Source organism: Manacus candei, unplaced genomic scaffold (assembly GCF_025592945.1).
Source record: "Manacus candei isolate 608988 ecotype Guabito, Panama unplaced genomic scaffold, ASM2559294v1 h1tg000023l, whole genome shotgun sequence".
Lineage (NCBI taxonomy): Eukaryota > Metazoa > Chordata > Aves > Passeriformes > Pipridae > Manacus > Manacus candei.
The window spans coordinates 12735583-12761062 of record NW_026138071.1 but is presented as its reverse complement, the minus strand read 5'-3'; the positions used below and the strand labels follow the sequence as shown (position 1 = coordinate 12761062).

At 36.2% G+C, this 25480-nt stretch overlaps 1 protein-coding gene across 6 annotated transcripts in view; it reads right to left on the bottom strand.

Moving 5' to 3' along the window:
- The window catches only part of RAPGEF4 (Rap guanine nucleotide exchange factor 4), a 152174-nt gene that overhangs the window by 109732 nt on the left and 16962 nt on the right, over window positions 1-25480 (bottom strand). For 5 of the 6 annotated variants that reach the window (XR_007904528.1, XM_051787373.1, XM_051787374.1 and 2 more), the window contains exon 4: window positions 19974-20120. Coding sequence is in view for 4 of the 6 variants with exons in the window: in XM_051787373.1 (XP_051643333.1) it covers window positions 19974-20120 (147 nt within the window). In the remaining 2 variants the exon portion in view is untranslated. Of the gene's footprint in view, window positions 1-15473; window positions 16729-19973; window positions 20121-25480 lie in introns of those variants that run through there. The other variant, XM_051787378.1, reaches the window with a different exon arrangement.

Sequence of the window (25480 nt, the reverse complement as noted above, 5' to 3'; positions counted from 1 at the left end):
AACAAAAGGGAGTGTGACATATATGTGGCAGACAAAAGTGAGAAGTGCTGTCAATTCTAAAGGCAGTATCAGTTGCAAGGACACTTTTCCACTAAGAACTGAAACAAAACTTGGACCCCATGGTTTCATGTACGTCTTTCCTGTACTAGGAAAAAGGTATTTAGCCAAAATACTGAAATCTGGCTTAGAAACAGCATTGGAACTGCTACTGCAGATACACATAGAAAATCACTCCTAAAATAAAATCAAGTCCGCTTTAAACACTACCATTTACGTCATCCCCAGACTCTCATCGAAAGTTTGTTTAGAACCTCATCTCTCTTGATGGTTAAAAAGAAACTTCTAATGTACACTCAAACACTCAAGCTGCATTAGTACCCACCTGCTCCTGAGCAGCACTGTCCTTTAATAGTTTATATGCCCTGAATGGTGATCTGTGTACTTACAGACAGCAACTGTACTCCATATCAGCTTTCTTATCAACAGACTAACCAACACATGCTGGTTTAGTATTATCGTATAAAATAGACTGTCCATCTCCCTTATCACCATAGTCCTTCTCTGCATCTATCCCTGTTTGAGTTCATCTCTTCTAAACATGGGTGAGCAGAACCATATAGACTATGTTCCACTTGGACTGAACATAGAATTTATTTCAGTAGACCAAACAAGCTCTGGTTTTAATACATGGTGCAACAAAAAAACTCCTCTCACCTTATCTCCAGCAGCTAAAAATTACAACAGATTTATCTGTAATGGAATTCTGACATATATCAATTGGGATGTGTTAATATGTATTTTCTCTGCTACACTACATCAGGCCATGAAGCTGGGAATCCACACCAATCAGCATTGATTTATGTCAAGCAAAAGTATGAATGTAACATTACTGCTGGTCCACTTGCTTAACTCCCAGTTATCTACTGAAACAACATGTTGGTTTGATAACATATTTTCCACTTCTCTCAAAAAAGTCGGTTCCATATCATGTGGAGATGGATAGGGTTAAAAATTAGAGGAGACTAAGAACTATAGGGTAAAATGCAGCTGCATCTCTCTGGATGGAACACAGTTGACATGGTCCACAAATATTCCCTACACAGAGATATGCACCTGCTACAGGAGATGGAGGATGGAGTGGAGACACTGCAGCCTCCCTTCCTAGAAGTATCTGCAGGGAGGGGTCCATGGTGGCACTTTGTAGTTCATAAGACTGTGTAGTACCTGTTAAAAAAGGAAGACGGATGAAGGTGTCCTGCAGCTGAGCCAACAACTATGTCGAAATCCCTCTCCTCAGATGCCAAGATATGACCACCCCAATGAGCAAGTGAAGCAAAGCAAGAGAGTTTTACATCAATCAGAGATAATATAACTTATGACTAAGGTCACTCAAGCTCCACCTAAACCTAAAGAGATAGTATAAAAGTAAGTTGAGAATAGGGGGGAAATTGAGGAAAACCACCAAAACTGCTGGTATCAGTTAATGGGCTGAACCTGTCTTTACCCCCATAGGGACCCCTACTGGGTAAGAATTATACTTTACACATGTTAAATGCTGCTTTTAGGATTAGAGTGTGCTTGCTTTATAGTACAATAGATTGCTTTAAACACATTTTTGCAGTCAGATGCTATCACGGACAACCCTCAAACCTTATTAACCTGACACAATTTGTATTAATAAAGAGTGTTATTCCATAAACTGCTAGAGTGAGTCCTTTACAGGTGCTAGCAGTTGCCAGCACTCGACAATACATTGGGAAGACCCACTGAGGGGTCTCCACACTGTTGGCTTAGCCCCCCTGAAAAGGGCAGTCGAATCATCCTCAAGTCCGGTGAATCTGTTCAGTGAAGGGTCTCCTTATGGGATGTGGACAGACTGGTCGGGCATAAGGGTCTCAGCTTTCCTGGGGCACTGACACACAAATAAATCACTAAGGGTTGAGAAAATCTCCCCACACTAAGGGTCGGGTAACCCCCCCCCATGACACATACCAATTCAGCAAGGAGAAGAAAGATTAGCCATCGTGTCACTGCCACCAAAAAGCATCATCTGTCCTTCCTAAGCCCCAGTGGTTTCCTCAAGTGTTACACACGAGCTGTGCAAACAACACATTGATACTTGAAACACGCAAATGGATTGCATATTGGAATGTACAGGAAATGACGGCAATTGAGAGTGTAAAGTCAAACAAATTACCATCTATAATTGAAAACATGCAAGTAACTTCTAATTAAACATGATTTCTCTATGAAAAAACAACACAGTAAAACCTTATTAGAAGGGAAGATAGCTAACAGGGAGGGAGAAGAATGAACAAAACAATGTTCTGTGAAGAGAGTGTTGTTCAGGAAAAAATTGATACAAAGGAGACTTTTAAATGTATTTCTAACTTATTCTTGATTCCAAGCCCACTTCAATTTCAAGCAAAAACATACATGTAGGTAAAAAATGCAGGTTCTCAAAACCACAGGTAAGATATTAGAATGCTTATTTATGCAAGTAACTGATTAATTTAAAGCATCGAATATTAGATGGATACATATAGGAAGAATTTTGGAGTTGAAATCATCAAAAAAAGTATTAAAGAATCATACACCAACATCAAAAACGCAGTAAAAACTGTACACAAGAAAAACCCCAAACAAACACACACAATTTTTAAGCCACAGCTGGAGTCCTATCACAGAGAGGGCATGTAGCTGCTTGTGCCAAGGCCACAAGAAAGCCTGGAAAAGGCCAGTCTCTTTAGTTGAGAGCCTGTGTTCTCATGAAAGTGTTGCATATGATACATCTGGATGTTAAAAGCTTGTTCAACCATTCAAAAATCATCAAAACACTTTCAGAAAAGAAATATATACTATATTCTCACTTTGCACATGGAAAAAGTAAAAGGGCAAAGCTAAATATCTTGATCAAAATTGCAATAAGACTAATGATTTTCATGAGACAGGTTTATATGACTTGTCTTTCGGCAGCTAGAAATCCCAATAGCTGCATAGCAGAGCTGGTACATCTTTAGGCTTTCCACAGGGAAGAACACAGGAATTCACTGGTAGTTTATCTAATCACTGACAACCTATTCCTCCCACTATCATGATGTGGAAAAAATAAGGGAATATACAATTTTCCAAAGGCCAACTCAGAGCTTACCCTACATTTTAACCTCGGTCAGCAAATTATCCTAGGGATAATAGGATTTCTGCCAGCAAAAGCTCTTTTGCCACTATTCCTTATACCACTCCTTCATTAGGCTAACTAAACCACACAAAACCCCCATTTTCTCAGCCTAACACTACAACATTTTCCCCACAAATTTTTAGTTTAGACCATGTTTTTAGTGAGTAGAAGAACAAATAATGCTTAGGGAAAATAAATCAGTAGGAACACTTTAACCGCAGGTATCCAGTTTACATTTCAAGGCTCTCTCTGCAAGTAGATAAGGGACATTTTTTCCAAAATTAAAGTTGAGCTGGGATCTGAAATACAGAGATCCCTACAATCAGGGTAGTCTACTAGCTGCAAACTACGAATGCCACAATATGGGTATGGAAGCATCAAGGATCAAGAACAAAACTGAAGAGATTATACGCTGTCCCATGGGTTACAGAATCCCCCTGCCAAACAACACTGTTCTAAGAACCACTGGATAAAGCTGAATATACAGAAAGTACAAGCCTATATGTTATCCTTTTGAATAGCTAACAATCAACCTCATGGTTTTCCTTGGAACAACAGTGCTAAAATTAAGTTGAATTTCTTATTTTTCTCAAAGTGGTCATCTATGTCTGCTTGCACTTTAGTGTCAGTGTTGTGAAATGTCCCTTTTCCATTCAGATCAGACTATAGGCTGAAGACAAAATAAAGGATGATAGTTACAAACTATCTTACTGCATGACAATATAATAGGATAAGTATTTTATTCCTTACTTTCCCTTAAAGAATCTTTGGCATGCTTCATCTATCATTAAATGTATATTTAATAACCGAGAGAGATAAACTTAGCTTTATAGCCTTCAAACCCAGCCAGATGAACTAGCTTCCTCATTTGATAATGGTGCATCTGTCCAATGGACAGATAACTGTCTCACAAAAAGATGTTTCACTTCAAAAAGCCCATGTGTAAAGGCCACTGTAAGACACATTTTAGACCACACTTAAAAAAAAATTAGAGAAGGTCAAAATTCAACTTGGGTGAAGAGAACAGGGAAAAATTGTTTTGGCAAACAGAGACAGCTGCCCTAGGCAAAGAGGTAACATTTCATACAATGAATGTGGGATAGGTTTCTTATCCAGAGATCAATGCCACGAGTTGTTCATTAGGTATAGTAACTTTCTTCACCAGAAACTATGTTTGGAATAAGTAAATCTAGACATGCCAAGTACACTGTTTCTTCTCAGTGGGGGATTCTTTTCACATTTTTATTTGTTTTAAACAATCTTAGATTTGATTATGAGCACTTATGATACTTGATGCATCTTTTTTTCACTTTTCCATGCAAAAAAGCTTCTGTAAGTTTCAGGTTCCTGGCACCTCCCTCTAATGTCAACCAGTAGGACCTGCACAAGACAGTTTTCTCAAAGAAGCATGCTGCAAAAGGTAAAGGCAATCATGCACTAGCAAGAACTCAGGAGCCCAAAGAGGAGGTGGACAACACTAGAATGTTATTGAAAAATGAGCTATGGTTGTTTAACATCACTGCATTTTGGAAATCAGACACTGCGAGAACATAAATGAGTAACAGTTGGGAGGCCAACAAGCATCAGATTTGTTAAGCGGGCACAGAAACAAGAGTTACTTGTTTCAGCCATGTCTGAAGGAGGAGCATAACACTAACTATCAAACTTTTGATGAGCAATTTCATTCTGAAGACAGAATGAAGTTGCTTAGTATACTTTCACTTGAATATTTACAGAAGTTCTGCACAGGAGACTGGAAATAATTTCGACTAGTCATTGAAATCAAACGTGTGCTTTGAATGTTGCAGCTTCTGCAGAATACAGTGTATAATTGCCATATTTCTGCTTTATCTTCCTGAACTTGATTAGATGCTACTAAGCAGTTAGCCAGCCAATTTTTGACTGGAAAACAAAATGTGACGTGAAGCAAAAAGGTAAAGTTGAAAGTTAGTTTGGGGTCACTCCCTCCTGCTCACGCTTTCTTGCAACATCAGCACAAAGGGACATGCCACAAACACCAGAACATATCTGCAACATGTGGAAATAAATACTTTATCAGAATATAGAGTAGCCAACAGTGTTCACTGAGACAGGAGGTCACTCAGAAATTAGGGGTTTATTTATTTAATGATGTATATATTGATAGAGGAGCAAATGTAGCAGAACAATGATCATGCTAAGAGGTCATTGTGAGGCAGTGGCAATAAAAACTTTAATTTTCTTTAATTTAAATGTTAGCAGATGTGTTGAAGAATAATAGAATGCAGGTTGCACCAGTTTATGCTGAGTGAATTCTGTCCTGGGACAATTAGGGATAACTTAGGAGAGAAATGAAAACACATGAGTAACAGAAAAAAATAACTGAAATTATATATGCTTGCCAATACCTTATTTTCTAATACATGTTTCCTTCTTTCTTTTGAGAGTGAATTTTCCCAACTCATTTAACCAAAGTTGGAGGCTTTAAATGTGGTTATGTGCATTGTGGTTGGTTTTTTCCTTTGAATCACTGAAGTAGTAGAAGAAAGAAATGCAGTAGCTGCCACATATCTGGATATCAGTAAAACATTTAATAGTCATAGTTAATTTTAAAAAACTGAAAATGCCTTGGGTAGAAGCACTGTCATGAAAATTAACAATTAGTTAAATGACTGCAAACAAAAGATAATGAAACATGGCAACACATGAAAAGGTAGTGTTTAAAGGAATACTAAAGGAATGGGTTCAGAATTTTTTTAAATTCATAATTGCAGAGGGAGAATAAACAATTTGATAACATGAAAACATTGGAGAAGGAGAAGATTAAAAAAATGAACAAAAAATAAATATAATACGTAAGTCTCTAGGGAATTAGCAATGCTGAGGAAAAGAGACATTTGGAAAAACTTAGTGGAGACATCACTTGCATAGAGCTAGTGACTGAGCAAAGTCTAGGAAGCAATAATCCTGAAAACAGTTGGAGTATACAGCATGTCTCCCACTGCCATAATTTCTTACTCTGTATAGATATCTATGTAAGCTTAACTAGTGACAGTTTTTCTTCATACAATGGCAAAACACTCTTCTGTCAGCAGCTATCAAATTCTGGCAGGTAAAACTGATAGTAAACATCAGATTAGATATGTTCCAGATATACATGAAAGGCACGGTCACATAATTCTGTGTTCTAGAGAGCTCACACGAAGCACAATGGCATTTTAGGTAATTTAAGAAGTCATGTGATTATATTTTTTAATTGTGACAAAACATAGATATGGTCAGAGTGTGCAAAAAGTGGAGGATATAAATACTGAGGACAGAGAGAAATCATCCAAGAGATATGAAAGCAGTACACAAAAGAACCAAAGAATGAACTCTGAAAACATATTCTGGAGGGGAAATCAGAATAAATTTGTTAGTAGCATGTGATATACTTGGCTGTGGAATGTTTCTCCAAAAGAAGCACCCATTCACAAGCCATTTGGCATGGATACTTAAAATGTGCAAAGACAAAACTTTAGAGAGCATACAATATGGACTCTTCAGAGGGGAGATGGAGAGAGTGAATGAGAGAAGTGGAAATAAAGCTCTCATTAATAAAGACATCATTTTAGTTCCAAAACAAGGGACAGAAATAGTCCTACACATGAAGACTGATGAGGAAGACACATGACAGGGTTTTTTTTATTTATACAGTATGGTATACTGTTACATAAAGAGTTTGAAGGCTTTTCTACACTTTTCCCTGAAATAGCAGGTATTGGTCAGAGCAAAAGACAGAAGATACAGTATGCTGAGTATTTGGCCACAAGCACAGCAAATTCTACTGTCCATATTGCAATGAAATTAGTGTAATTAGACAGATTTCACTTAAAACAAGAGTAAACACAATTTACTGGAACTCTACCATCTTGTTTTAATACTTAATCCATGCTGCTGTTCTCTCTCCATGCAGAGCATCTAACAGAATAAGAGTATCTTACCCCCACTTCTCTTATGCAGCAGTTTGTGAGTAATGCCTAGTGTAAATAGATGAGCATTGCTGTGGCAGTAAAAATGCCAAAATAAAGGACCCACTGAAGAAGGTAGCACAGTCATGACCAGTAATGCAGCACAGTTGGAAAACAAAACTAGTAACATTAAGAGATTTTCTTTTTATAGTATCCAAACTTCCATATATGTTTCTACTTATTTTCATCATGCTGAGCAAATTGATTTTGGGGACAGTCACAAGGGCACCTTTTCTAGCAAATTCTACTCACACAAAGCAAGCCATTCAAGAACGTTCATTTAAAAAGAACACATCTAATATAAAGATAGCATTCATTATTACTTTAACACTTTCAAAATAAGAGTTGCTTTTTCCTTCTGCATTCTTTAACATATTAGAATAATAATTTTCATTTGTACATGTAGCAGCAGTATTATCAGAAAATGAAGATATGTATATATAGACTGAAGAGTTTTAGCAGGAAAGGTATACTTAAAAGAAAAAAATCATCAGAAATGTTAATTGGTGAAGACAGAAGAAACATGCTAAAGCTTTGCTTTAGCTGGGGACAAGGAAGAATAAATAGTCAATCACAGTCAAGAATCTAGTCTTTTCTAGACATTTGATATTATTTTTCATGTACATACTACTACAGAGAGTGAGCTTTGCCACTATTCTACCACAGGGGAGTAGGCAGATATAAAGTACCTCTCCATCTCCCTGCAGAAGTTACTTAAAACAGAACAGCTTCACAAAGGTTGGGTTCTTTTGCAGGTTGTTTACTCCCACATTAAAAAGCAAAAACTTCATATCAGTAGTACGAATTAGGGAAAATACACCTCATGGTCTGCTTCAGGATATCACAACCATTTATTACATTGTATTCAATGCAGATTAACTCAATTCTTATCCAAAGATGTTGTCCAGTTAATGGATACAAGTAAAGGTAATTCACCTATCATTTTGTAACCATACTTGGATTAACAGTATGGATGCCCATGTAAAATCAGTGTCTTAGGGAATTCTTACAGTAGCAAATTATGTATTTCTACTACGGATAGGGCTTGAAGCATTTCCAGTATTTCCTCTGCCTCACTCCTTTATATAATTTTAGTGTGCAAAGTTGACAACGATCCACTTAAGTATCAGTACTTATGAGCTGACTGGTAGCATATATCAGTTTCTAAAGTCAAATACCAAGTAATTCTTCAGAAAGGTTAAAAGGTAGAAAAATACAAATTCTGCTGTTAAAATAGGAAAAGTCTGTCTTATAATAAAATTACACCAAGTATTTTTTGTATATGAAATCAGATGGAGGTAACACCCTCTGTAGGGCAGATGTGTGTAAATACATCAGACAGAAAAAACCTGTAAAGATGAGAGTTTTGATGTGAACTTCTGTTGTTATCTCAAAGCATATAATCTTTCCATACCACAGCAACAGCACAGGTAAATGCCCCAGCTGTGACATGCTCAGATTGAACTGCAACTCTTCTTTACTAACACATTTTGTAAAAAGGGTATAGTAATCAAGTCTCCTACTCCATCAGTGTATTCAGACATCTCTGCTTAATTGTCTACTCTTTTAATGCATTTCACTCCTTTAGCTCTGCAGAGCAAATGTGCTAAGAAATTCTAAGTGATGGCATAATTCAACAGTGCAAGAATTATTTCCTAACTGCTTTGTGATTCCTGGTTAACTAGTAAGATCTAAATGTCACGGATAGACCTAAGGAAAAATACACAATGAACTCGCAACCAGAGATCAACAAAGCTTCCATTACACGATAGCAGGAACAAAAGTGACAAATGTAGAAAGAGAAACTGTATTAATAAATCTGTGGAAGAGACGGATACCAGAAAACTGCCTGAGAAATGATGGCAGAAAGACAAAAGGCATTTGAAAAATGTTTCATGCTTCTAGAGAGGATACAGGCTTGAAGGGTATTGGCAGAAAGAAAGAAAAAAGAAAATAAGTCTGTACTGAGCTTTTAATCTTTCCTTAATTGTACTGAGAGTCTCCAACATTATCCCCAGAGAGAATTAAGCATAAAAGCCTAAGTTACTCAAACAAGTTCCTTTATAACTCAGTCCTTTCAGAACAGCATGACTTCTTTGAAGGACTCAGTTTCTCAAAGACTAGGTCACACAAAAATCATATTGTAATGCATATTTTTATTATGCTAAAACAAAACTATTATATTGTATCCGATTCCACTAACCTCTACTCAGGAAAACGTGGATAGGGTTTTGTGGTAATTAACAGTTTGTTTGTATACTTTGGTTAATATTTCAGGAAAATGGTTTGCATTGGTAGCCAGAAAAGATATTTTTCAAATGTCAAGACAGCTGTGGAATGCAAAATTAAATAGAAATTACTCAGAAAATGGTCAGAGGTTAAAACATAAGCAAGTTGAATTATATCAGTAACTACTAAATGCAGAATGGCAAGGTTTAATTTTAAATGTTGATTATTTATCACCCTCAAACAAATGTTATACAAGCCTGGCTTAGAGTTATGTACAGCATCTAGAAGGAAGAGTATTTTATCAGTGTAATTTAAAATGAACAGAAGTTCAGTCAGAAGATATCTAGTGTGTAAACTTTTATTTGTGAGTTTCAGGTTTAACTTCTCCACTTGGGATTTAACCAAGAAAGTATTTCAGGCAGAGTTCAGGGGAAATACACACTAATGGTCTTATCAGCCATAGGATGAAGGATAAAGAAATTGAGCCTTAGGCATCACATCAGACTGTTTGTATGAATTCACATATTCTGCTAAACCACTGCACTCAACAACAGCCTGTAACAGAAACACTAGATGAAAACACACATTTTGTGAACATCCAATGCATTACATAGTTTAAAAGTACATGGAATACATGCCTTAGGAGGCCATCACATCTTATGTGCTCTTCTTGAGTATTTGTGACATACACAACCATTCACCAAAATGAAAAAAATTACCCATGAACAAGTTGTTCCATAAATCTCCTTGAGATTTAAACATTTCTGAAGGCCTGTAGGCCTTTTCACATTGCTGGTGAACAGATTTCTAGGAATTTTGTAGCTAACTGAACTAATGGAATTAGAGCAATACTCACTAACCCTGAGAACCATAACTGCTGGAGTTTTACTCCTCAGATTGAAAGAAGAATTGATTCAAGAGCAAGTACATGGACAACTGGGGTTTTTTTAAATCTCTTTCTTTTCTTGACATCTGGGACTGGCCATAATCAGCACACATGACAAGATGAGGGAATGAGTCCTGTAGTTCTTATTTTCTGCCACAGGAGAAATATTCCATATTCAGTTCTTAGTTTTCTATACCTTCCTTTTCAAGTGTACCTCTGGGATGCCTAGAGTTTGTAAGGCTTTGATACAATTTACCTCAGTACAAGGATTGGGCTGACCCTTTTGTTAAGCACCCCTGAACTACTAAGCCACAAAATCATTTGAGTGATTCCAGCCTCTTGCTCTCACGTCATACCAGTTACGTCGGTGGACAGAAGCTATTACAGAATGGACAAGATTAAAGAGACTTTAAACCTGCTGCCACCAGTCTGTGCTGCATATCATACAAGGAAAAGAAAGCAATTAGTAACTATCTGTGTTGAAATCTCATAATGCTCACTGATTTCAATATGGACGAAGAGAGAGGAGAAACCAGACTAAGGAAAGGGCTAATATTGAACCTTACAGCTCAGGAAAAGACATCTATCAGAACCATACTATCAAGGCAAGCAAAGAGCACTTTCTTTTTGAACCCATTTATTAATCCATATGCCTAATAAATTGATAATGTCTGAGGTTTGGCTTGTTTAGAGTTTTAAGTTGCTGAATGCTCATTCAAGGGAGTGTTTCCATAAGGAAGGAAGATTTACATTCCACTAAATAGGACTTGTAGGTTTCATTTTTCTTGCTACCTCAAAGTGAACACTTTTACAATACTTTAAAAAATTTATAAACTACACAAAACTGTGAGAATCAAAAGTAATAATATATATTATGATACAATTGCCTTGCTTTCAGTTTGTGTCAAACTGCAGAAGTTCTTCCACTGCCACAGATCTCATTGTCAAAGATCTCTAAATTTTTTTAATGCCAGCAGGTTTAAGCTAATGGATTTTTAAAATGTCGATATTAAAACATATCCATTGATCTAAGAAATGGTATCACATTATTTGCCTCACCCATTATACAGTACATGCAGAAAGCACCCATTCAAATGCAGAATGCAAGCATGCACTCTATAGCGCACACAACACATCAACTGCCGTAAAGCAACAAAAACTCAGTGTTAAAAGGAAGCTTCTAAGGGCTTACTATTTTTCTCAATAACCTGGAGGCAAACAGTAATAACAGATCAACCTCTTGTGCAAGAAAGAAAAAGCACAACTCATCTGAAAAGAAATGAAGGACTGAGATGATAACACTGGACAGAAGATCAGAAAGGGTCAATCTCTGAAATAACCTCATTCACATATGATCCCACAGTGAAGAATGGTCTGTGTCAAATCCAGAAGCTGAGAAGTGTAAGCAAAGCCCTATGCAGTTGATCACTTTGGTATCCACTCTAAGCCAGGAAAGGACACTGCCAACCACAAATACAGCTAGAACTAAAGCTCCAGGCAATCTCACATAGAAGTTTGACGAGGCAAATCTAAATTAATGCATTAACATATACACACACAATATCTGCAAAGAAATAATTCTGATTAGACAGATAGCAGATTATATACACACACATATTTGCAAAGATATAATTCTGTTATGTATTTTTTCTGTCTGTGACAGATGAGAATCAGATGCATATTTAATAGTTAAAATGTATGTTGGGGAAAAAAAGCCAGAATCTAGTTTATAAGCTTCAAATCTTATGATTCTTCTATGAAAGACATTTTTACCTAATAAAAATGAACTAATGAAAGACCAGAAGTTTGTATCCTGAAATAATATTCATAGGCTCCCAGTTGTGTTTTGCAATATATGTTTTTGCCATTTAGCAAATCACGCTTAGAGATACCACATTTAATAATACAATCTGCTGAGGATGAAAAGCACTTTCTTTGCTAATAAAAAAGCTGGTTATAGAAAGTGCAAGTTTGGCAGTAAAGCTTTCAAGAAAAATTGCAGCCTGAAAAACATCTGCAGACTTTAAGTGTATACATTTCAGTTTGTCAGATGTTCTTCTGTAATTTAAATATTTTAAAAATTAATCAAAATAATTTATTTTTGTGAAAATCAGATGAATTCATATTTTTCAACTTTACCCCTAACCATGATAAAATATGAGAAAACCATACAGGTATTACTTAACAGGCAGACTGACACGCTTTCTGGATGTTTCTATTCCTTTTTAATCAAAGAAGAAACCTCAAAAAAGTCAAGCTTTCTGCAATATAATTTAAGACCTTTTGAAGTGCTAATAAACATATAAACATTTACAAGGGCTGTAAATGGGAATGACAATATATTTTTGTATATTTTATCTGGTATAAAAGGATTCAACGGGGTTTCAATCTGATGGTTATTATTACAGTGATTCAGAATTGCACCTAAAAGCAATGACATGGTAGGAGGGCTTAAGAGCAATCACATCTACACAGCCTTATTCCACCTCACACAGTGATCAGTGACAGAGTAATAAAATTTTGCTACTGAAATTCAGAATAAACTGGGAGACTGAGACGCAAATCGATTGTAGGGATGACACACAAGAACATGCACCAGGAAAGTTTGCTGAAGAGAGACATGAGGAAGGATAAGGCCTTTCCACTCAGCTTGTTATTTTTCAGTATTTTCAGTGGCTTAAGGGGTGTCTGAAGTGCCACTGTTTGTCACCTTAAAACAAGGATAACAACAAAGAAAGGGAAACTCACAGAATTAAAACTAACTGGATCTTCTGCAAGAAGTCTGCCTCATTGGCAATATTGAATATCACAAATAATGGCATAGCAAATTATCTGAAACAGAGTGAATAATTATTGATTATGAACTTTTCAGTCACAATGCCATTACTTAGCAAAGAACATTTCATAGCAAGACTATATCAAAACACTTATACACTTTCATCAGTACATATCACATCAAGAGAAAAGCTGCATTATTGAAGTGAAAAATCTAGTTCCTACATAAGTTTCTCCACTGCCAGTGGCCAGGAAGATTACTTTAGAAGATAACACTGTCATAAACAGTGTTCACAAAATCTGCATCCATTCTTACAATATGATGTGACTAATACACCTGCATGAAAGCAGCAGTCACTGTGTTGCTATGCTGACAGACATGGCTCGTTCTGATGTATTTTTGGCTACTGAGGATAAAATGCTGTTTCATACTTGTTTAAAATCTCCTCTACTAGACAGAGCATCACTTGTTAAAATTAGAAATGTTTGACAAAGCAAAACAAGAGGCAAAAACCTAAAACCATATTACAAAAATGGTCAAAACCAATATAACAGCAGCACTAAAGGCCAGACTCTGCCCCCATTTAGTTCCATGTGTATCAAAGCAGTTGTGTTGTATTCCCTTGAAACATGGTCAATTCACACCAGCAAAACTGGGAGTGCTATCTGTCACTTCTTGGTATAATAACAATTTTGGAATGTTTCCCTGCTACTCACTTGCATGTTTTATCAGTATTAACACAGAAGGTATGAAGGAGGGATGTTAGCTATTTTCAAAGCTTTGCTCACATCTTGCCAGTTCTGTGTTTACTGTCATATTCTAAAGCTGGGCGGGGGGGGGGTGTATATTCTTCCTCCTTCCATGTGTTCCTGTATGAAAAAAATCTCCTTCTTGCCTATCATCACTTCATTTTTCAATGTCTCTCACACTATCTCTGTTCCTTTGCATACAAATTTGAACTAGTTATCAACTGAAGGTTTGCAGACAGCATAAAGCAACACATTCCACACACTTAGGTCCTTCCATGTCTTCCTTCTGTGTTGTATTTTGTGTCTTATAACATGGAATAGTTCTTCCTTATTCTGCCAAGGTGGCTATTTGGGATGTTGGTGAACACAGTATTCCAGCTACACTGAAAATGCAGGCTACCACAGTTTGATCGCTTTTACAATAAAGCACCATTAGAGAGACAAATCATCACGGAATCGTTTGAGCAGTCAATGGAGAGCATGACATGAAGCGGGTAAAGACAGCTGAGTGTTCCATGACCACCTTTTTATATTTTTGTGGGTCTCCAAGCACTTCACTATTTTAAATCACATGATCACCCATCCTGCAAAGCTAAATATTCTGTATTTTATTAACTGTAGTTTCATGCCTCTACTCTGTTTGCCTATGGGAAATCAGTAAATCAGAGCAGAGACTTCTGCAATTGATTACTGGGCAATAAACGGGCAGAGTGGTATACCATAAATCAAGCTGATGGTTAAAGGGCTGGACATGAATCTGATTTTTTTCTTTGATTCCTCTCTTTCAATATTTCATTTCTCAGTTCAAATTTAATCTCTCACTCAAATGAACCGGAAAGAATTTCTAGTATGGAATACTCATTGGTGAAAAGGTGTATTAGAAAGTACTGACATTTACATGAGATTTCTAATACTACTTACACATGTTGAAGCATTTAGGAGTCTCTTAGAGAAAGAAGCAAGAACATTCTCAAGTAACAAAGCAACATATATTTTCCAACAGTTTAAAGCAAGGAAAAGGTTACCTCTCTGAAATGCTACTACTGCATTACACAGCAAAACACCACAAGATAACATCCTTTGATAAACAATGTACTTAAATTTGGCCAAATGGATAGACCAAATGAAAATCCTTACATGTTTATATTAATTAATGTATTTTTACAGTGCCTTCGTAATTCCTATTGCCGTAATCCCAGCAAATAAAATGAGGCATAAGATTATATTATACCTTGATATGAAGGTGTGATTAGATATACCTTAAAGCAACAAACTTCCATGCAAATGCATTGAGAGCTGTGGTCTCAATTCTGATGAACTTAAGCCTTATTCAGAAACCTCAGTGAGCAGTGCTACAGCATGCCCTTTCATACATTTATTTCCTACACAGCATCCCATTGAAACAGCATGTAAAATTGCTTCTGTTCTGACAGATCTGTTTTTGAACTAGCTCATTAAAAACTAACATTCACAATGCTCAAAAAACAAAGTTTGTAAGAAAGCTGCTTCTCCCAAAGCTATCATTACAGAGCAGTAAAGTCTGCTGAGGGCTACAGAATGAACATTAGATGGGCAAAAGCAAGAAGTTACACTACAGTTATCAGACTACAAGATGTGTAAGTGCCACTGAATATGAATTTAAAAAAATTTAAATATTCATTCTGACCTTACAGGGGCCAAGTCTCCCTCTCTCCAAAGTTACTGCATACCGAAGTAGTAGCTGTTCTTCATTTACTTAAGCTGAAATGTTTCTCAAGGCATGTTCAGTAACTTCTAACATAATCTTATTCCACACAAAAGGAAATTGGTTATTTGTGTGTTATCCAAGGAAGGCTGAGTAATACGCTGCGGTAGGAAAGACCTCTAAAAATAAGTCACCTCTCAGCAGATTCACTCCCTTCCTGTCTGGGTTTGAATCAGTTTGCAACTGCATGAAAGGACAAAGGTTGAAGATGAACTATGGAGAACTTTGTAATGATCACACTGCTCAAATGAATTCACTCCTACTCTGTTTAAAAGAAGCCAGCTATTAGGGGTGGAGCAAGCGAGTGGCCCAACAGGATGTGCATGACCAGAGCTCCTCATGTATAGCCTTCTGCTTTCATGTTTATTTTTGGATGTATTTTCCTTTGTGTTTTGGAACAGATTTTTGGGCAAGGTAGCTAGCACCACAACCACACTTATCCATGCTAAAGAAGGAAAGTAAGTATTTATCAACACAAATAGTACCTTTTCCTACAGATTCACAGAGTATCTTGGAAGTCTACAGTAACCAGTAACTTTTTTTGTGTTTGTCAGTGGTCTTCAGAGACCAAAGCCAGGGACAACTGATGCATAAAGGCACATGCCAGTGACTCCCACAACCTCCTAAAGCTTCTTCATCAGAGAACAGCGTTAAGCTGTGTGAGAATCTAACCAGAGATTTCGTCACCTCTAATCTGCTGTAACAGCTGTTGACAGACAAGTCTCCAAGGATGAGTAAGTGTAGAAGCTCAACAATGTGCCCAAACAGGATGCTACTGCAATGGCCACGGCCACTAGGGACAAGACTGCCCTTTTAACTGCTAATTGTTGTTCTCAGGACAGTATCATTGGTTTTGACCAGCATTCCCTGACTGTTAGAATTGAAGGTCATAGGAAATCTTTCTGTACTTAAAGGACTGATTGAATATGGGGCTCTGTGTATTACAGAAGACATCTTACTATATTTTTTATAAAGAATACCCTCCCTTTTCCTCAAAGAGTATTTAAATTTACAAAACTGATAGAAGAATATTGATAAAAAAAGAAAAAAGTCGGTTTAGTAGTATCTATCTCTCTTTTTCACATATAGACTCAATTGCAATAGTACTCTAAGAAAGTAACTTTGTTGTATATTGTGTATTAAATATGTCAATAAACCACATCTGATCTGTGATTCATTCTGCCAATACAATCGTTTCTTAAAGAAATACAGTTAATAGAGGATAAGTTACTTTTCAATTTAAACAAAACTCAGGTCTGCAAATTCACATTTTGAAGTTTCAGAGATTCTGAAAATTCTTTCTAAACTTAGAAATAATTAAAATAGACAGTTATTATACCTTTCTCTCACTTAAAATCTCGTTTCAGCATATACTAAAAGTTTTATAACCAATATAAAAGAATATTTATTTGTCTTTCAAAGAACTGCATAGATTTGAGGTAGAAAAATATGTGTTGCAAATGTGAATACTATCAGTAGGTTTCAGTACTAAAAACTTTTTACTATAAAGGAAGATAGTTCATAGCTCTTAGCCCTAGCATTTCAGATTAGCTGCACAATACATAAATGTCAATACTGAATCAAGGAATGCTGGTTCATGTTCCAAAATTACATTCACAACTTAAAAATAAGAAAGAATATTAAAAATCGCAGTATTGGCATTTCCATGCTCTGTAGGTCAAAAAACTTTAACTGGTCAACAGAGTTATAATTTGTTCGTTGCCTCAAAAGAGTGAAAAAAGTAAATTTCCACAAAAGTAAATTTCCTGGGGAAAAACACACAAACAAATGAAAAAATCACGTATAACATGTATTTTTTCCCTTTTGTTAGTAATCATAAAAATCCTACATACATAAATCTGTAACCATTTTAAGAATTCCAACCTCACAATTTATTTAGGTTGTTCTTATAATACAGTATTACATTGCTTTGGAATTATTCAACAATATATTTTCTGGATAAACAACTTCTCTCATGAATTGAATTTTCATTATCTGGAGAGTTGAAATTTGCATGCAGTAGATTTTAGTTTATACCATATCTGGGTTGTAATGACACTGACATTGTTGCCTTTTCCCATTTTTCCATGGTACCACTGATATTAAATATCTATTATCTATTCTTGACTTTGTGTGTGTTTTCATTAAAACCAAATTAAAACAAATCTGAATGGTATGTCATTGTATCAATAACAATTTCCCCGTATAGACTGTCACAGTAAAGATGAAACTTAGGATAAGGCAGAGAGAACAAAGCAGCATCCATAACATAAAAAAAGTCTCCCTTTAGAAAAGTATTTACTTTTCTTCAGGTAACAATAACATTAATAATAATATGCTACTGTTACTATTGCTAGCATATTTTGGGGGAATTTTCTTAAATAATTTTCTGTCTATTTTAAACATTTTCTGTTTATCTGCAATTTATGCAGTCTCTGGGATTAGCAGATTGTAAGGAAATAAATACTGCCTTGAAAAAATGAAAAACTTAATTCTACCTCAGACTAGTCAGCAAAGCTGTATTTCATGACATAATTTTCTACCGAGAGCACAGGGATAGCCTCCTTGAAAGAAAGCACACCAAAATATATCAAAAGTTCCCTGTAAAACGGCACAAAAGGCAAAGAAGCACCACAAATCTAAACTGTGGTCTGTGACTGACACCTGCAGCATTTGTGACATGTTCTACTGCACAATTTCATAAAAGCTGTAACATACAAGATGTGTGCTAAAGCTTTTTATGATCACTCTCAATACTTCCAACACACATGACCTTTCCCAAAAGCATCTATCATAAAAACACTCACCAAAATCAGCAAAATTGCTAGAAACAACACTGTACTGATGATTAAAGAACAAATTATGTTGGTATTTTTGTTTTAAAACAACTTCAAAAATTTTAAGAAGGGAACTTAACCTCCACTCCCCCAATAATCCTGATAGGAAAACAACAGTCTCTGAATGCTAAGCAGGAAATTCATATACGTAAGAGAAATGACTGTGCTTATACCAATTAAAAGTGATTTAAAAAAAAAATGCTACTGGGGAAACCTACAATTGGATTTATTCTCCTCCATCATTATCTTGTAAAGCACTCTCTTCATTAACAAATTTCTGACCACTGGCAAGTGCTGCATATGTTAAAACTGAGGAGACCACTGGCATATTTAATCTTTTAATGCCAAGGCCTAAAACTATAATGCAGTTGCTGTAGAGAAGAAAGATTATGAACTGCAGAAAAATATTGCCTCGTCAAATTCTTCAAATTTGCTACAAGACCTTACCAGCATTTTATTTTAACCGTAGAACTTGCAAAAAAACCCAGTACAAATCATGGCTATGCAATTCAAAGAATGATATCTAATTAGAGCATTAACGGAAACATGCTTCATTCACTCAGAGGTCCTTCACACTTGGTCATGCTACACCATCAATTGTGCTCCAGGTAACATATTTGCAGACAGGTGATGGAAGTGCTGTTTCCTCTATTAGTATTTAGTTGCAGATTTGATTTTTTTTCTGATACTGACTTTAGTACTGCTTTAGGACAATTATTTGCAGTATAATACTGCTCTTTCTCAAGAAAAGAAAGCAAAAAAAAATCCATCTGTCTGCCCTCAGGAGAGAAGCTGAACTAAAATGCTACAACCAGTATCCATTTCTTAAATATAGTTAGTGTCCCTAGACCTGCAAGTTTAGGACACTGTCACACCATCTGACAGCTCTACACAACACCTACACTTGTACAGTCACCATTTAAAACAAGCTGGCACTACAAACTGGCAATAGTGTAGGCCAGGCCAAAAGGAACCAGAACACTTTTCAAACCAAATGTAATGCTCACAAAAATGCAGACAGACTCAAGTTCAGTAACTTTCCACAGTAACATGTTAATGAAGTCTTCTCTGAGTGGGTACCGAAGTACATGCAGATTATAGAATGAAGAACCTCAGCACTATGTTCTCCACAAAGGAAAGTTTTAAAGGAATTCACATGTAATCAGTAAGTTAATTTTTAAGTGATCTTGATCCATCTGCAAATTCTAAACCCCTTACAGCTGGTGATGAGACAAGAGTAAAGGAGAATAATTTAAAATTTCAGAGTATATTAAGGATAGACTCTCCTCATAAATGTTGGCAATAAAAGCAAGTTTAAGGCTAAGAAAGCAACACCTGCCATATACAAATAAATTCTACCAGAAATTTCACATAAGTTATTTCATTAGAAGAGGCCTACAAGAAATACAGGAATATGCAATCATGCAGAATATTAAGCACTAAAGAGAAGTAAAAACTTTTTTTCCAAACTAATTTAAAAGAATTATACTTTACTCATGGTATAAATGTGCTTTTACTTCATTACAAATGCTTAACCTTTTATGTTATTTTTTTCTGCATTAACTGCAAATAAATCTGAATTTACCTCCCAAAGTGCTTTGAAGTCCTTCTGCTCAATTCGAAGGAGCTCACTATATTCTCTGGTAACGATGGTAGCATGGCGAGGAGTGTTATCCAGAATGGACTCTCCAAAAGCAGTTCCTATTCCCAGAGTGCATATTGTCACAGCATCCTTTAAACAAAAAAAAAAAAAAAAAAGACATCAAATAATCTGAGATGTTTTAAGAGTCTTTGTGTCACATTTTCTAATAGCACTGCCTTAAGATTCTTCATCAATCTGCTTTAAAAGAAAATTAATTAAAGTGCCAACAAAAAAAAAAAATCACATGCTGATTAACAACATGGGAAGCATTAATGTGGAAACAAGCAGGATTTCTGTTCTCTATATCCATCAGCTGAATTAGACATTTCCCTCTGCAAAGCTGAGAACACAAGAGTCACCTTCACGTTTGGAAGAAAGCACGACCTCCGTTCATCGACGTCTCAACACTGCTGTGATGATGAGATCTTTAGAAATCTCAGAGGTGATGAGAAGGTAACTAGAGTCAGAAACACAATCTTGGAATATAAATTTCTGTCCTACATAGGCTACCCTCATCAAAAAGAAAATTTGCCTGTTATGTTTCCTCAGTAAACATACTTTTCAGTTACAATATCCTCTTATATTTATAATTCGTTTCCTTGTTGTACAAGGTCTGTGAGCAATGCAGTTGAACAGTTTAACCAACTCTCTCGGCCCTTCTGTTGAAAATGCCAGTAAATTTCTCAGTTGCTAATGGATATTTGCCAATTAAGTACCAGATCAAAAAAATTATTATTGTCACATAAATCAGGGATTTCAAGGAAACTATTTAAGTCCAAATAACCTCTATCCAGTATTCAGAAGGGTCCCAAACAAGCAGTAAAGTCCACTTCAAAAGAGTCTATATGAGCACATATCATTCATGTGATTGAAAGGTGTCTAAATGAATCTCCCTTGACCAGGAACTCTTCTGTAATGGTTCCAATAAAAATTATGAGCTACTGCAGACAAAAAATTAAGACTACTAGCAACTAAAGAACTTGCTGAATCAAAATTTTTAGACACATGTTCTATTCTAGGCTTACAAGTTGCTAATGCTCCTGAGCACAAGCTTGAAGCTGAACACTTACATATGTCTTTTTCTAAGATGGGTCTTAATTGACTGTCTGTTAAGTAATTTTCAAAAATAGCAACAGTATTAAGAAATTAAAATCATAAAAACTGCACTTGACAAAGGAAATCATGTGCACACAAATACACATAAATACATAAAAATACATGCTAACTTTACTTGATACAACCTGAGAAATTTAGTTTAATTCCAAAATATAGAATTCATGCAATGCCTACAAAAATCAAAATGGAAACTTTTGTTATCCTTTTGGTAGATAATCCAAGAGAGACACATGAGCATATTTCAGCATCATTTGCTGTGTTTAAAATTGCACTGTTTTCCTTTCATGCATCTAATATGTTGTAATAGGCAAATGTTATTAAGATCAAGTTAGTAGCTTTATAATTGCAATACAAAGACAAAAGCCCATAATAGTCCAGTTCCCTGAACCACAGCAAATTGCTCTTACACAGATGTTACCATATAAAATTATATGTTCAGGAAAACAAAATCAATTACGTCTTAGAAAAGATCTAGGAAGAACTTAACAACTGTCAGAAATAAATTTTCAAGGAAGGCAAATAAGAACAGGTTTTGTTAACAGAAAGAATATTTGGGAATGAGCACCCAGGCAGCTAAATAGAGGTCTCTGCAAACAGACTATAGGTTATACACTGAAGTTCTGCCTTAACAAGCTCACCTTTCCAGGATGAAACACTATATGCATGCTACCACGCTCACAACTGCACTCAAAAGAGCTACAAAGAAAATGTGCCTACTGCTCACACAAAATTTGATCTCCAAATGTCCAATACATTCTTCTCAACTCTATTTAGAAAGCTCAGATAAAAGAACTCTCTTAAGGGCAGGACAACCAAACAGCCTGGCATAAAAGAAACTTTTCCATTAGGTGGATCATAAACAGCGTTTACATTTTCCAACTGTTTTCTCACTCCCTCCCCCTCCTTCCAAAAAAATAGAACTCATTTGGAACACTTCATCTTTTTTTGACTGTTTACAACTCTGATGAGGCAGCCATTCAGCTGGAGAAATAAATTAACACTGTGGGGTGTTAGGTCAAGAGGCTGGAATGGTCTATCTACATTCATTAAATGAAAGTCCAAGCTTCTATGAAGTTCTTTCAGGTTTTTTCCCCAGCCATCACTGTTCTCCATAGAGATGCAGTTTCATATCTAGCTAGGGCGAAGGACCTTATGTCTTCTTCAAGACTTCAGAGCCCCATTTTCTCGCTGCCCCTTATTCATACATCTCCAGCCTCCTGGGGAATCAGGTGTGCTTTCTATTACACCTGTTAACCTTGCACTCAAGAATCTCCCGCTGTTCAGTGTAGACTTCAGGAGGATTGCTGGCAGCTCAAAACTCAGTTTGCCATTCCCCTCTGCAATCCCAGAAGCAGCAGGGGGTTCTAGCTGCTGGTAACCAGCTAACATTCAAACAGCTATTTAAAAGGCAGTATTAGAGACTTAAAAAAGGTGAGATTGTTTCCATTGGTGTCCTCTGAAGACACTATAAAATGGTAGCGTTCAGAGGCTGTTTGTGTATTCAGTTGCACTGACTGTTACTGCCAAGTGAGACACATGCAGTGAAAGATTTGTTAAACCTCCCTGTCATCCCTCCTCAATCTAAAACATTACTGAATTCGTAAGATGATTCTACGGAATGGATGAAAATCAGAAACAAGGCTCTACCTTATTCCCTCCCCCACCATCACAAGGGTCATCCCCACATGCTCCTCCCTGACTTGTGACACCTTCTGTTTTTCAACCTGGCAACCAGAATTTTTGTACTGTGTGTAAATAAAATCACGGTGTCTGAAAGAGAAATTAAGAAAATAGGGAAAAAATTACAAGATTCCAGGCTCAAAGGGACTAAGGACATTTCTTTGCAATTTTAGTTTATTCAACACTTTGAGTTTATAAGGGAGTTGATGTAGCTAGTTTATTTTTAATTTCATCATTTTCCCATACTTTGCATCTTTATCTCACCTTTGCACCTGTCCCTCTAGGACACCATACCATCTCCATGTTTAATTAGAGATTTGCAAAAGCTGGCATTTTGAGAAGTTTGCTTATTATTACTTTGACACAGTTCAGTTTGTCCTCAGCAAAAATTTCCTTTGATAATGAGAAACCAAGGATATACATGAAAGGAAACTATCTAAGAAGTGCTTTTTCTGTTCCATTACCTTTACTGGAGTGATTCAGCAATTCATATAAAATTCTTATCAAACTACTTCTAAGAATAACAGAAATACCTTCCCACACTAAAACTGCGGCCTGTAAACATATTTTAGGCCATCCTTTTTACACAAGACAAAGTGATTTGCTCAAAGGAGGCATTATGCTTCTAGAAAGACTGTGACCAGCTTTTCTTCTAGTACCTAATTAAAATATTTATGGTTCAGATTACTTGTACTGTAATAACACATTCATTATTCCCATTTCTTTCTGTCTGATCTTCTAAAAACCACCTACAATGCCTTGGACTTTGTCCTAGGTCACCTGGCAGAGAGAAGTGAATTGATTTTTCTGTATTAACTTTCAATAAGCTAAGTTAAAAACCATGACATTGTGGAGCTGAGCATGAGCCAATACACCCTGCTTCGCAGCTGAGTATTAGTCCAGCTAATCTCTGTGTTACAATGGGTAGAGCAGTTTTCATGCTGAAACTAAACACTTTAAAGCAAGCTTGGGCATATTTACACTACACTACAAACTACAGTGCAAACCTATATTGCAACTTCACATAGGTTATCTCCAAAATACATTATGGCTATTTACACACATACATAATGGCATTTACATACAGAAAGCAGTATTGCAAGAACTGTCCTGTTTAAATCCCTTCCCCTGTTGCCACTTCATCTTATCATATACCTCCTTTGCCCTCAGTTTCAAACAGCTGAGAAATTCTTCTAGCTCTTATGTGGACATGAACCTCTTTCTTCACAATCATTCTTCTCAGCAACCCCACTAACTTTTCATTCCCAGCCCTCTGCCTCTTCTTACAGCTGACACTGCTGTACCATCCAAACACTCATAGCTCCTCCTTTAAAGCTTTTCTAAAAGAGGCTAGTTGTTTGTTAAGTCAATGCCCTGTGCTCAGTTTGGTCTGTTTTTAAAAATCGAACAGCTTAAAAAAACTCCACCAAAACACAGGCAAGATAAGCTGGTAATAGGCCCCAGCACACACTATGATTCAGCTGGCAAACTACAGGAAAACTGCAGATCAAATTGCTATTTGGTCTTTGCCTTTCTTCTCTTCATTCCTTCACATTTCATCAGATAGGAATATAAACCTGAGTCATCTGGGGTAAAAGGCCCTGAATCTAATTCAGTAAATCACAATGTTGCAGAATCTGACAGTGATGTAACACTGATGCTTCTATCATAAAGCATTTATTCCCAGCCTTATTCTGAAACATTGCCAACAGTCATCCTTTGACTCTGTTCATTTTCAAAACAGAGTTCAAAAATCAAACATACACAAGGCAGTCAGCAGTATTTTTAAGACAACACCTAACCAGGAATATCTCTAAGAGAAACTTTTATTACTATGTATCTCTGTCATAACATTGGATATCAAATAAAAACTAAAGTCAGAACCTGTTCATAACTGAGGGTAAAGACATTTTTCTGAGAGATTCTACAGAGGCTACATTTTCTGTTTATTTTGAAGGTGACTTAACTATGTCTTTCTGTGATTTTTAAATACTATATTTATCAGGGTGTTTGTTACAAACAAGTTAAGCCAAGACCAAAACAGCTCATTACAGTTACCTCTGCAATTCACAGTGGGACATTTTTACCTCAAAAAAGTCCTCTTCAGTCTCTTCTTGGTTGTTGAACACTCAGAAAATTCCTAAATAGTTTGCACAAAAAGCAGACCAGACACTGCTCAGGATGTATTGGATGGATAGTCCTATCAGATCTCTGTATCCATTCCAGTGGCAAATGAAATTACCAGCAGCACTAGCATATTTTACCTCAGTGGAACAGAACGAAAAGCAACAGAGACATTTTTTCTGGCCAAACTCTTTAAAACAGGTATATGGCAAATAGACGAATATGATTTTCGGAATAGCCATTTCAGTATCAAGCGCTGTCGGCACTCGGTTTGTTATGTGTTATAACACTGCCCTCTTGTGACAGAACACAGTTTTGCAAGCAAGTAGAAAGGATTTTTCCAAATCAGTATGAAAGCAAGAATTTATGAGGTGCTAAATACGTGTGTTTGTCTCTACTAAAGCACTAAATCAGTAGATGCAATGGTTCCTGTTATCATAATATCAAATAATAGCTAATGTCAATATTTCTGTTTATATGAATTCTCAACTTGATCCTAATCAGTCTGTGAGAAATATGAGTAAGATAAA